This window comes from Passer domesticus, chromosome 1, assembly GCF_036417665.1.
Source record: "Passer domesticus isolate bPasDom1 chromosome 1, bPasDom1.hap1, whole genome shotgun sequence".
NCBI classification, from domain to species: domain Eukaryota; kingdom Metazoa; phylum Chordata; class Aves; order Passeriformes; family Passeridae; genus Passer; species Passer domesticus.
This window is the reverse complement of record NC_087474.1, coordinates 87,348,304-87,360,916: the sequence shown is the minus strand read 5'-3', so window position 1 is coordinate 87,360,916 and position 12,613 is coordinate 87,348,304. Positions and strand designations below refer to the sequence as shown.

The following is a 12,613-nucleotide window of genomic DNA, read 5'->3' as shown; positions in this document are numbered from 1 at the left end:
ACACAAACACACATAAGCACAAACATAAACACGCACACAAGCACACACGCACAAATACACACACACGCTTTGCATTCTTAGACCACTTCCTTTTACACGGAACGTCTGGCAGCGGGAAAACAACTCTTATTTCCACCGTCCCCTCTGTTACCGAGAACTCACTGCTGCCTTCCACCTTGCGGGAGTGCCGGTGCCCGTCTCTGGTTTCGCTCCCGGCGCACTCGGTGCCGCGGGCCCGGCGGGGCCGCCCTTTCCGGCGGGCCGGGGCGAGGCGTGTGCCGGTTCCGGCGGGGCGGCAGCGGCTGCGGGGCCGGGCAGCGCTGGGCCCGGCGGTGTCGCTGCCGGCCGTGCCAGGAGCCCCGCCGGCATGAGCGGCGAGCGGCGGCGGCCGGGCCGAGCCCCGCGCCCTCCCCTCGGGCCCGGCCCGGCGGCGGCCGCCGGCGCTCGGCGGGGCCGGAGCGCGGCGGAAAGGTGAGGCCTGCCGGGGCACGGGGGGCCGTGGGCTGCGCCAAGCCTGGGCCGTCCTTCCCCGAGGAGCGGGGACGGGAGAAATGGGGACCTGGAGTGCGACTCTGCTTCCAAAGCAGCGCGGTCAGCGGTGTCCAGGGAGGGGATCCTGCCCCTCTGGTGCGCTCTGGTGAGACCCCAGCTGCAGTGCTGCATCCAGCTCTGGGGTGCCAGCACGGGAAGGACAGGGAAGTGTAGGAATGAGTCCCCAGGAGAGCCGCAGAGTTGATGTGGGGGGATGGAGCTCCTCTCCTATGAGGAAATGCTGGGGCAGCTGGGGCTGTTCCGGCTGGAAAGAAGGCTTTGGAGCGATCTAATTGTAGCCTTCCAGTACCTGAAGGGAGCCTACAAGGAAAACGAAGAGGAACTTTTTACAAGGGCAGGTAGTGACAGGACAAGGGGGAAGGATTCCAGCTGAAAAAGAACAGGTTTGGATTAGATGTTAGGAGGCAATTCTGTACTGTGAGAGTGGTGAGGCGCTGGAAGAAGGTTGCCGGAGAAGCTGAGAATGCCCCATCCCGGGAGGTGCTCAGGGCCAGACGGGATGGGGCTCTGAGCAGCCTGGCCTAGTGCGAGGTGTCCCTGCCCGCAGCAGGGGCTGGGAGCTTTGTGAGCTTTAAAGTCCCTTCAGCCCAGCCCGCTCTGTGGTTCCGTGAGCTCTGTGCTGTGGAATATCTTTGTACATGTCGGGGCTCAGGTGCCAAGGGGCTGTAACACTAGTAAACAAAGATGTTTTTCAGGTGGGAGGCTTCATCCTAGAAGTAGAAATGTGCTGTGCAGTTTTAAGATTATAGAGTGGATATTAAGTTTGTGAGCTCTGAGGGGACCAGCATGGGTAGCCACAATTTTCTAGAATATTAATGTGACAACTGCCAAGCAGCCCGTAACTTTTGGGCAAGACTATGTGTCAACTTAAGATAAACATCCCTGAAAATTTACTATATACATCCTAAACTTTTGGGGAGCTTGCTAGAATGGATTGTGGACATCCTGTCTTGATACCTTGATCATATTGGAAGACACAAATATTGGAAATTTTTTCCCTAAGCAATGAACCTGGTGGAGTGGATGTTTCACAGAGCACAGTTTGTAAAAACTGTTTTCTTCAGGACTGAAACTTGTTTCTTTAAAATTTCTGCTGATCCTTGGGGTTTTAGATGATAATGCACCCCGAGGATAGCAGGTGTTTATTCAGGGCACTAATTATTGTGCAGGTTCTGTTTGAGGAACCTGGAACAGCTTAGCCTTGGTAAGAAACGATGGTCAGGGGAGTGAGTTAGTAAATAGCTTGGGTGCTGTCTTATTTTACCAAACTGTTCTGGGTTTTCTTCCTGGTTTTGAATAATTTATGTACCCTCTGAATTCTCAAAATATAATGTAACTCTTGAAATATTGTAATTTTCCTTGAAATACATGCTTTTGTTCTGGGAGAGAAACTCTTCATATATTTTTTCGTTCTTCAAAGCCAGGATAATCTTCAAGGGTGGATGACAGAACCAACCAGCCTTTCTGCAGGTGCAGAAGAGAAAAAAGAGAGTGTTCCCACACAGCTGATGAAGCATAAAAACAAAGCTGGTGTTGCTTCTGAGGAACTTGGCTCAGCAAATGCACCTGCATACCAGAAAGAGCAAACTACATCAGAAATAAGACAAGACTGTGTATACAGAAGCAGTGGGAGACCTGAGAAGACAGATATGATTAAATCTCTTGTGATGGATCAGGATGCATCCAGAAACTGTGAACTGTATGTACCTGTGTCCAGTTATTGTTCAGCAGTGGAGTCATCTGAGGAGAGGTAAGGATTAATTTTTTAAAATACATTAACAATTTTCCATAGAAAAGAAAATTATTTTCACTGTATTTTTCAAATGTTTATCTAAACATTAATGGGGAAAGGCTTTAGTTTCCACATTATTGTTTCCACAGATTTGCCTAACAATTGCTATGCTACAACAGTGTTTTGACACACTCATCTCTGGAATGAGGGTGCCTGTGCAGATGGATTGCACCTCTTGCCTATCTGGATTTCAAAACAACGCTCTTGAAATGCAGTACCTTGTTTACTCTGGATGTTAATCTGTCATGTTCTCAGTCTGTGTCTGCTTCTGTTTTGTCAATTCCCAGAAAGAAGGTGGTTTCATAATATCTGCAGAAGGGACATGACACTGCTTCCTTTACACCAAACTTCCCCTTTTTTGAGTAATCTCACTGCCTTAGTCTGTTGAGCACTTCTTTCTGCATCTTACACTGAATTTATTCAAGGTTGTATGGCAAAAGAACAATTTCCCTGTCCTGTCACAATTTCTCTCCTTGTGGATCCCTTGTAGCAGCAGGTTTCTTCATGCTCAGAGGGGGAGGTTGGTGCTTTATGTTTTAGATACTTGGATTATACAGAAGATAAGCTAGAGATTGCTGCTGTCACATACCAAGCTGTGGGGTTTTTTTTGTAATATTTTCAAGGTTATTAAGTATTCTTTACAGTCTTCACAAACCTTAATGGACTTTAAAACTCTGCTGAGAAATTAGGCTTTGTACAACATCATAGTGTAACATGAATATGGACTTGAAACAAGTATTTATATGATATTTCTGGACTTGAAACAAATATCATAGAAATATTTGTTTCAAGTCCATATTCAAGTCCATGTCTTCTCACCAGATAGTACTATGTTTGATACCTACTAAATCTACTGTTTCTCTTTTAATTAATAATTATTCAGTGTTGTTAAAAATGAGATTTCATGCAGCTACTTGAGCCCTGGAGTAAAAACTAAACTAGTTTTATATGACAGCCCAGTAGATTAATTTCCGGGTATTAACCTACATTGCTCTTTACACTAAAGATTTTTTGTTCTCAAGGGAGATGTACACAGATGGTTTGAGTAAGCTGGTTTGGACATAAAGAAAAAAAAATCAGAGCCATCATTCAGTGGTCTGTCCTTTCAAATTTAATGAAAGTAATCCCGTTACCATCTGGCTACATTAAACTTTCTCACAGTCTTCCTAATTGCTTGTCCTCTCTTAGTGATGTAAGATGTGCCTTGATTTCTTCCTAGTCTTTAGGAGGCAGACTGTGGTTTGGATTTGGGGTGTTCTTGAGGAGTAGATTAGAAGCTAGTAATAGTAGTGTGCAGTAAGCAATAACCTTGCAGCCTTTTTCTGTTTATGTACTTTCTTTAAAAACCAGGCTTCCAATGTAAACCTCTTTTAGTGCTATGCCTAAATGATACTAATATAGCTAGTAATATATGTTTTTTTAAAGAATTTTAATTGAGAAGCTGTGATTATTTTTTAGAAGTTTACTTGCTAGATGTAATTATATGACAAATGCCTCTCAGGAATGTGAAATTTGCAGTCAGTTTATTTGAACATTCTGTGGACCTTCATTTTCAGCAGTAATGTTCCCATCCAAGCTCCAGATGCTGGTCTATGCAGTATTTTTGTAGGGCATAATTTCTTCTCTCATGGTTATAACTTGACTTCAGAATGTCGTATGTATGCTCAGATGCAGACACTTGACAATGTACCAAAGCCCACATTATTTGAGGAAGAAATGCTTCTCTGGATTTCAGCTAGCCTGCAAGCTGCAGTTTGGATCATGGTGGAAATTCTCCTTTGATTCAGTAATATTCAAACTAAATGCAGATAGTTGGCCACATTTCATTGTATTCTGTCATGTGTTCTGCTCAGCACGAGGCAGGTTGGTCAGTCCCTGGATGTGTAGATACAAAGCCCTGTTGGGCAATGTGTTCTTGGTTGCATGCATAAGGTGCATTCATTATTCATATGTGCAGCAAATAGACATGTTGGCTTGTTTTTGTTTGCAGATTTAAACTGTAAAATGTGGAAACACTGTAGAAGGGACTGTACTATTCATTGAACCACAGAAGAGAAATTCAAGCAATAATTCATTACCAGCCTAGTGACAGATACTGGAGGGGAGCAGTTGAGAGGGTTTTCTAAACTTTTTTTGAGAGCTGATGTTGGGTCTGTGAAAATGAGTACGATGGAAAGCAAATTGAGTTAAAAAAAAAAGTAGAAAGAGTTAAATACTTTCCTGAGTTGTAAAAGAAGGAAGAAGTTGAAAAAGAGAGTAGGATTTGTGCTGTTACTTGAGGTATGTGTTGATTTTTATTGCAGCGAGGAAGACATGTATCGTGATGAAGAAGAAATAGAGAGAGAGAAAATACTCCTGAGTGAAACAAACTCATCAGGTACAATCCAACTTTGTGTGAAGTTTCAAATACAGTATTGCAACTCACCGTAGCACTGATGTGTGATGTCCTGACACTCTCTCTTCCAGGGACTTCTGTGCACAGATGTATGTGTTCAATAGCAGTTACTTGAGACTGAATACAGTGTACCGTTTTATTCAAAAAAAGATCAAGTCTCTGTAAAATTAGTTGCTCTTAATATATCATTCCCTTTGTTTCTGTAATTACTTTATGAGTGAATGTGAATTCTGTGGAAAGCAGTCACATAGTCTATGTTAAGAGTGTCATGCTTGAAAATTACTCAGTGATAGTCATCATAGCAGCATCTGTTGCTGGCATGCCATGACACCCTCAGTACTACCTGGTTTTGGGATGAAGGCTGTTCTCTTCTTTCTGTTATTGTTACTGACTTACTGAGAAAAATCTGTCCTCTTTCTCCCTTATAGTATGGCTGCTGTATGAAGAAGAGAAACTTCTGTCAATATTTTTCTGCTTGCTAAGAAAATAAAGTGTACTTTACTAATTTCTCTCTTTGCCAATTAATTCTTGCATAAGAGAGGAGAGTGCAGAGTGGAGCAGAGTGTTCCCTGTCTTGAACTACATCATAACTTTTCTTCATGCATAATTTTCAGAACAAACTGATTTTATCCCCTCCCACAACAATAATTACTTAGTAGCTACAGGTTGTGCTGCCAGTTTCATTTGTCACTGAAGTTAATTTAAAGTGATAGTGTATTTAGAAATTTGATGTGCTTTCCACCTTCTGTTTTATAATGTTCTGTTGCACATAACATGTTGCATGTTCTGTTTTGACAGAATATAAATTAAGTGTTTCACCTGAAATGGACATCATGGGGTATTGCAGAAAGGAATGGAGAGGAAATACACCAGCAGCAAAAAGGATGAGAAAGGTAGCAGTTCTGTTTTTGTTGAATTTCACTAGGTTCTTGTTTTTTGTCTGCTACATGATTTCCTATGCAGTCAGTCTTTTAAGATAGGAAATGCAGTAGCAGTGTTTTACATTGTGAGGTCTTATGAGCGGTTTACAACTGGCAGATGCTTTTCTTCGTGCTCATTTCAAATGTGTTTTTAGCAAAGCTACTTGCTTTGCTAAATTTAGGCATTTGATTAATACTGCCCTTTGTTATTGTTTTCAATTGAAGTTTTATATTTTGTTTCGGGACATAAATTGCTAATTTTGTGGATTGTTGAAGTGCAGAGCAGATTATCAAATTTTTGGGTGGAAGGCAGTTAACTGAAAGTGGTGAATTGTATGGGTTTTAAAAATTTTTCCTGAGATTTTTACCAGTTTTTGAACTTATTTTTTTATATTAATTTTGACCTAGAATGGTAGAAAATAAAGTTGTTTTGTTGCTTGAGAAATCTAGTGATATGTATGAGTGAACATAAAGATGCTTTACAAAAGTCAAAAACTCCCCCTGCCTCCCTGGAGAGATTACTGTGAGAAGTATGGACACACAGGACATGGGCCCTTGCCAGGATAGCTGAGTTGCAGAAGTTGCATTTCAACATTGTGGCTTCTGCCACAACTGTGAATATGGGAACAGCAGGGAGGGAACAAATGTGCTGAGGCAAGTGTCAAGATATTTCAGTGTAAACACAAACTTGCCCTGAGGCAGAAACAAACTACATGTGCCATGTTTTGGGTAAGTAGCATCAACTAGTGCTCAAATTTCTTTTAAGCATGATGTGTAGTCTTGTGTGTGTATGTTGGATATTTTTTTGGAAAGCTAGGTGAGTTAGCTACCCATATTTCAATGATGTTTATGGTCTATTATCAAACAAATACCTCAAACAGTTGTCTATTAGATTTCTTCAGTTTCTTGTTTGTTTTTCAGCAGAACTAAGGTATTTTTTTCAAAGTATAATTTGTGACCTAAAAGCATTTGAACTTCCACATGGGGAAGTGGGTCAAGCTTTTTTTTTTTTTAATAGCATTAGTGTTTAGATTATAATATTCCAATACCTCTTACGTTAACAGTGTGTGTGTGTGACCTTAAAATGTTTTATTAGTGATTTCATGTTCTTTGGATTTTGTGTTTTTCTAGGGATATGAAGCAGTTGCTCAGAAGTTTGCATCTATAAGAAGAATACGAGGTGATAACTATTGTGCCTTCAGAGCAACTCTTTTCCAGGCATTAAGCCAAGCTACCCAGTTACCAAGGTGGCTGCAGAGTGAGGATTTTACTATGGTACGTGTCAAACTGATCTTCTGACAATAGACTAATATTGGGTCTAACCTATTTAATAATTTTATGATCTCATTTCTCTGTTATATAATGTATATGCTCACTTGTCAATATCCCCTGAACTGAGAAGTTGTAGTGTTCAAGATTATTGTTTGTGCACAGTGATTCTTTTTTCCAGTTTATAATGGATATAAATGTTATTGTAGAGCTTACAGGAATGTCACTTGCCTGTCTTAATCATGCTCTCTTGCTTTCTTCTTACTGCCTATAATGTGGCAGGAAGAGATTTTCCACAAGACAGCTGGCAATTACAAAAAAATACAGACTGAAATTTATAAGAAATTTATAAGAATTTATTCTTACATTTGAGAAAATCCTAGGGTTTCAATTATCTATTCTTGTGTGCCATATATGTTTTCTCTAGAAAGTGGAATAGCAAATTGGATGCTGTAGGCTTTGCAGAATGTGGGTAATTACCTGTGTCTTAAATGTTGCTTAAAATAAGCGTAAGAGCAACTCCAGCCTGACACGAAGAGCTGTTCTTGTGGAGCACTGATGTTTGAGAAAAGCAAGGTATTCCCCCACAAGCAGAAGAAGAATATTCCAGAAATTTTCTTGTGTCAACAAGGTCCATTTGATGGTATTGGTGAACATGGAAGAAACACGTGAGAAGCTGCCTATACAAAAGTGAGCCACTTGAGAAGAGTAAGGTTCCAGTTGTCAGGATGCTGCTGGAAATGTAAATGGTGAATGTCTCATGCAGACCCAGCTAAAATATGCAGGTTGGTGGCTTTTCCTTTCCAGACTTTTAACTTAAGCTGCCTTTTCTTCTCTCAACTTCCAGCTTCCTGAAAACCTGCTGAGCAAGTATGACTGGATCAAGGAGTGGCAGCTCAGACAGAAACCTGGCAAGAGAATGAGAGAAATAAGGGATGAAATAAAAGAGTATTTAATACTTCTAAGGCACAAGGTTGGAAAAGTATTTGTGTATTCTTTGGTCACTTGCAAATAAGAAAAGCAAAAAAGATTTTTGAATGTGGAGAATTTAACATAAGGATGCTTTCAGTAGTGAAAGTCCCTTTTCTGCATGTATATTGCAAAAAAGTCAAGTAAAGAATGTCTGTTCAGATATGTGAGAGGTGTCTGGTCTTTTACTACTTGCAGTAGCCTGATGTTGGAATTAATTTGCAAGCATCTCTGCAGAAAACTATTAATTATACAGATTTCAATGAAAAAATTAATATAACAGAGTAGCTTTCTGCCTCTATTATTTCTTGTATTTATTTGAAGGAATTATGTATACTGAAGACAAATCATTTTGCTATCTGGACAAGATTAAGGAAAGAAAAACACAACAGCACTGAAGTAACTTCAAAGGAGTAGTTTTTGTTCCATTTTTATACATTTATTTCAGGTCATAGGAGCATGATTGTGCCCTTAAGTGTTCATACTAGATTACCTAGCTCCATGCTTTCTCCCTCTTGGAACTCTGGAACCTATTAAAAAACTTCTCAGCTGTTCCTGTCTTACTGTGAATGCAAATTCTCTTTATGAAGGCTTTTAAGAGTATTTGGAATACTGCATTCAGCAGTTTGAGGGTTGGAATGAGTTACAGAAATGTAAAGAATATGAAGTACGTAGGCTTTATGGCACAGAAACAAAAAGGTTACCTTATTGCATATTGTCCCACAACAATATTTCTTCTGCTACCTTGCAGCAATTTCTAGCATCCTTTCCTTTTGCTTTGCATATGGATCAATTTAAGCAAAATCAGACTAAGTCAGCCTGACCTTGATTGGGGTACACTTGTGGAAATATTCTTGATTGTTTTTAAAAAGGCACAAAGCCCTTCTTAAGGTAAATTCTGAGTGTCTGTGCTGAGCATCTGACAACTCACAAGTGGCTTTTTGCAGCTCTGGCGGGGTGATGGCTGTTGATTTGTGTTGTGTGTAATGGTTTGTTTGTTGTTTTTTTTTTAGTGGAAGAATATAAGTGAAATAAAGTGTCCTCTTGAGAAACAAGAAGCTTGTGATAAATTGTTTAAAAATGAAGAGGAGGAGTACAGTCTTTATGAAGCGCTGAAATTTTTGATGCTTAACACTGCCATTGAATTATACAATGCTGATAAAAGTGGAAGGAGAGTGCCTGTCTTCTCCTGGCTCCTGTTTGCACGGGATACATCCAGCAACCCTTGTCAGTTAATGCATAATCACTTGAATCATATTGGTCACAGTGGAGGCCTTGAACAAGTAAGAAGAGGTTGTTCTTAAAGTGTTATTTTCCTCTTTTGGAGTTTTCAGTTTCAAGTGATTTAAGAAATTTCTCAGTTTTGTTGGGCTGACTGAAGCATCTGGTCTTTTGTTGGGAAGAATATGTTAGAACTGCTTGCTTGTAGAGAGAGTCTGTAAAGGCCCTCCTCTGAAATACCTCGTTTTGTCTGGTGGCTGGCAGGTAACATGCTTTGGAAATAGGGTTTGCTATTAATAGAATGCTTGTATGGATCTCTTAGTTGTTAGCTTTTTAAAAATACCATGATAAAAGCTAATACTCAAATTATGAAGACCATTTGTAGCACATACATGGGTGAATTCTGATAAGCTAATGGAAATTACTGTTTTGTACATGGCATAAATGGTACACAAATTGTGAAAAAGCCCCAAACCAAAATGAGTAGTAGTTAATTAGCTGAATAGACTGAAAGATTTTGGAAACATACATTGAAAAAATCCCATTGAATTCATTACAAACGGGACACTGCAGTGTAGTTCACAACTTAATTATAGATACTAGAAACATGGAGGTATTATGTTTTGGTTTTGTTTCTTATCTTAAAAAATCTGACAACTGCAGTATAGATAAGGCAGTTTGCTGTTTCTGTGAAAATAGATGATTCATTGGTGACTTTTTTGCTGCTCAGTTTATGCCAAGAAGTTATGTTACCAGTTTTTTGTGCTGACAATATTTGTTTATTTCAGTAAGATTCTTTGTAAATTGTTATTAGAACAGGATATGCTTGTCACTGCAGTAGATGAAGTAGAAGCTTCTTCTCCTGTCAAGGGGCTTTGTAAGGGCTTTACTTTTTATTTGGCTGGAAAGTTCAAAGCACCCTATAAGAGCGAAAGGATCATTGTCTGAAACCTGCTCTTGTCTGGTTTTAAGTGACTTAACAGGATGAACACTGATGCAAGAGAATGTCTTTCCTACCTGCTTGCAGCAGTGGGACACTCTGTGTGAAGCACTTTTTCTTTAGGGTTGTTTTACTACTATGTCATTGTAGATTTGAGGACTTTCTTGTTAAATGCATAGTATCATAGAGGGGTAGGATGGAGATATTGAATAAGAGATGCTCATGTGTAGGACTTCTCACTTCAAAATTTTTGTCTTTGAAAAATTACGTCTGATAGATATTAGTTTAATATTTTTATGAGAAAAATCTTGTAGAAGACATGTTGAATTTTACACAAATATTTGTTGTTTCCAATGTAGGTGGAAATGTTTCTTCTTGCATATGCTCTGCAGTATACCATCCAAGTGTACCGGCTCTATAAGTACAGCACTGATGAGTTCATCACGCTGTACCCCAATGACCCAGAGGAGGACTGGCCTGTGGTGACTCTCATAACTGAAGATGACAGACATTACAATATTCCAGTCAGGATGTGCCAAGAGACGATGCTATGAACAAGTGATTTTAGGCAGACAAACCTGTGCTGCTTATGGAGGTTTCCCATGCTGTTTTGAAACAGCACAATGACAAAATCTGTGTGATTAAATCAACAGCTTGAAATCTGTGTTTTGGAAGTTGACATCTAAAATAAAGTATCAAATAGGTACTTTCTTAAAGAGTAGAGGTTTGGCAAGCATGGCTCTTGTTTTCCATTAAAAAAAAGGAAGCTTCTGTAGTCCTTTTTTTGAAGGACTTTACTCTGAATAGAATTGCCAAGACTATAGATTTATTTCATTTAGTGAGGCTCTGTGGTAAGACATGAGCTTTTTGCTCCCCAGAATAATGACAATTGCAGTTTCTGGGAAAGTAAGGTGGCAGTGTCTTGGCAGATCTTTGTAATAGTGCTTAGAAGCCATTTATACAAAATTGGGTCTCAGGAAGTAATACAATTCTTTTGCAGTTGGAAATTAATGCCTGCCATGGTTTATGCTATAACAGAGATGTTACTTAAGTTTTCTCATGGTTTGGGTTGTTTTTTCTTACGTAAGTGTCTCTTATTTAGAAGCCAGTCATCTGTTACACTGAAAATGAGCTGCTCTTCCCCTTTCAACCCATGGAGAGGCAAATGTGATAAGGGAGTCTGAAACCTTTTTGATAGTCGGACACAAAGTCAAAGACTACACAGAATTCCCACTTAAATTATGACAGCTGATAGAAGGTAGCCACATGTCTGTTCACGTTACTGCTCCTGTAGTGTTAATCCTCTCTGGCAGCTGCTCTGGAGAGCATGAGGATTTTAATTTGTCCAGGGAGTGCAGTAGATGGAAATAAACTTTTCGTGCAGCTCACTCTTCTCAAGAATGGAGAGACAAGACGTTCCGTTTCTGCTTAGTTATTCATTATGCTTTAAAACTGAAAGAATACTGAATATATCAGATGCTGGAAGTGCTGGGAAATCTTTAAAAAATAATTAAATAATGAAACATTCAGCTTTTAGGTTCAAGTAGAAGTATGTCCTGCAGATGACTTTTGGAACACGAGAGTGAAAGCTGATTTAGTTGAAATGCTGGGCATACACGGGTCACTTAGAAGGCCTTCATATGTAAATGGGGTAAGGTTATAAAAACTTTTCATTTGAATATTCTGGAGAAAGTGGCATGCAAAATTCTTCTGTTCTAGTTGAATTTATTTTGTTAACTATTATTGTGGAAGGTAATATACACAATGAAAATGTGTATTCATTATGTTCTAAAATGAGGCCTGTCATGTACTCTGTTATATTTGTCATGTTTTCGTTGCCTTCTAAATCAATTCGTTTGTTACTGAAAATTTCTGGGAGCTACAAGGGAATAAAAAACTTAAATTCATCTGGCAGCATTTTGTTTCTTGTTTTATGGCATATACTTTATATTTTTAGTGTTTCAATTTTTATAATCCACGTTGACGTTAGTTTGTTCATGAAAGCTGTGAAGTATGGTAACCTATGTAAAAGAAGTAATTGGCTCCATGCACACAGGCAGCAAAACCAAGTAATTCCCTGAATTGCTGTTATCCAAGAAAAGCTGAAGAGGAGGAAAATAAATTAACTGAAATTACTGAATTGTGATACATTCTTGAGACTTAACACCTCTTTGAAAAGATATTGTCACACATGCAGAGCAGTAGTTCTGAATGTATGACAGAAACCGCTAAAGCAGAGGTTTTTTAGGGGCCGAGTTTGTAGCCAGTAGGGCTGGAAACAATTTACATAATTGGCTTTTATCTTGAACTGGAAGGAGGGGACTGGGCACAAGGTGCTTCAGTCACATGTGTTTTTTGCTAAAAGCTTCTGTCTACACCAAGCTTTTATTTTGCTTTTATTTTGTTTCCTAGTAAGTTATAAAGTGTGCCTGGTGCTGTGGCAGGAGTCTATCCAAGCTCAGGCTGGGTGAGGCTCAGAGAAGCCTGATGGTGTCCTGTGGGAGCTCTCCAAGACCTGGTGTGCTTGGTTCAGGACTGTGCCTTTATTCAGACAG

At 39.6% G+C, this 12,613-nt stretch overlaps 1 protein-coding gene across 5 annotated transcripts; it reads left to right on the top strand.

Annotated features, from left to right (window-relative positions):
- The first annotated feature begins 282 nt into the window (after window positions 1–282).
- On the top strand, window positions 283–11,965 carry OTULIN (OTU deubiquitinase with linear linkage specificity). 5 transcript variants are annotated; one of them, XM_064428257.1, is made up of 8 exons: window positions 283–471; window positions 1,973–2,302; window positions 4,648–4,721; window positions 5,538–5,632; window positions 6,791–6,934; window positions 7,776–7,901; window positions 8,911–9,190; window positions 10,418–11,965. In XM_064428257.1, the coding sequence occupies exons 1-8, from the start codon at window positions 368–370 to the stop codon at window positions 10,477–10,479; spliced, it is 1,215 nt and encodes a 404-aa protein (XP_064284327.1). In that variant the 5' UTR covers window positions 283–367; the 3' UTR covers window positions 10,480–11,965. The 5 variants fall into 5 exon arrangements, with proteins under 5 accessions (XP_064284327.1, XP_064284306.1, XP_064284337.1 ...); XM_064428236.1 differs by having other exon boundaries at window positions 285–471; window positions 8,911–9,180; XM_064428267.1 differs by having other exon boundaries at window positions 342–471; window positions 1,977–2,302; window positions 8,911–9,180.
- Window positions 11,966–12,613: the final 648 nt, after the last annotated feature.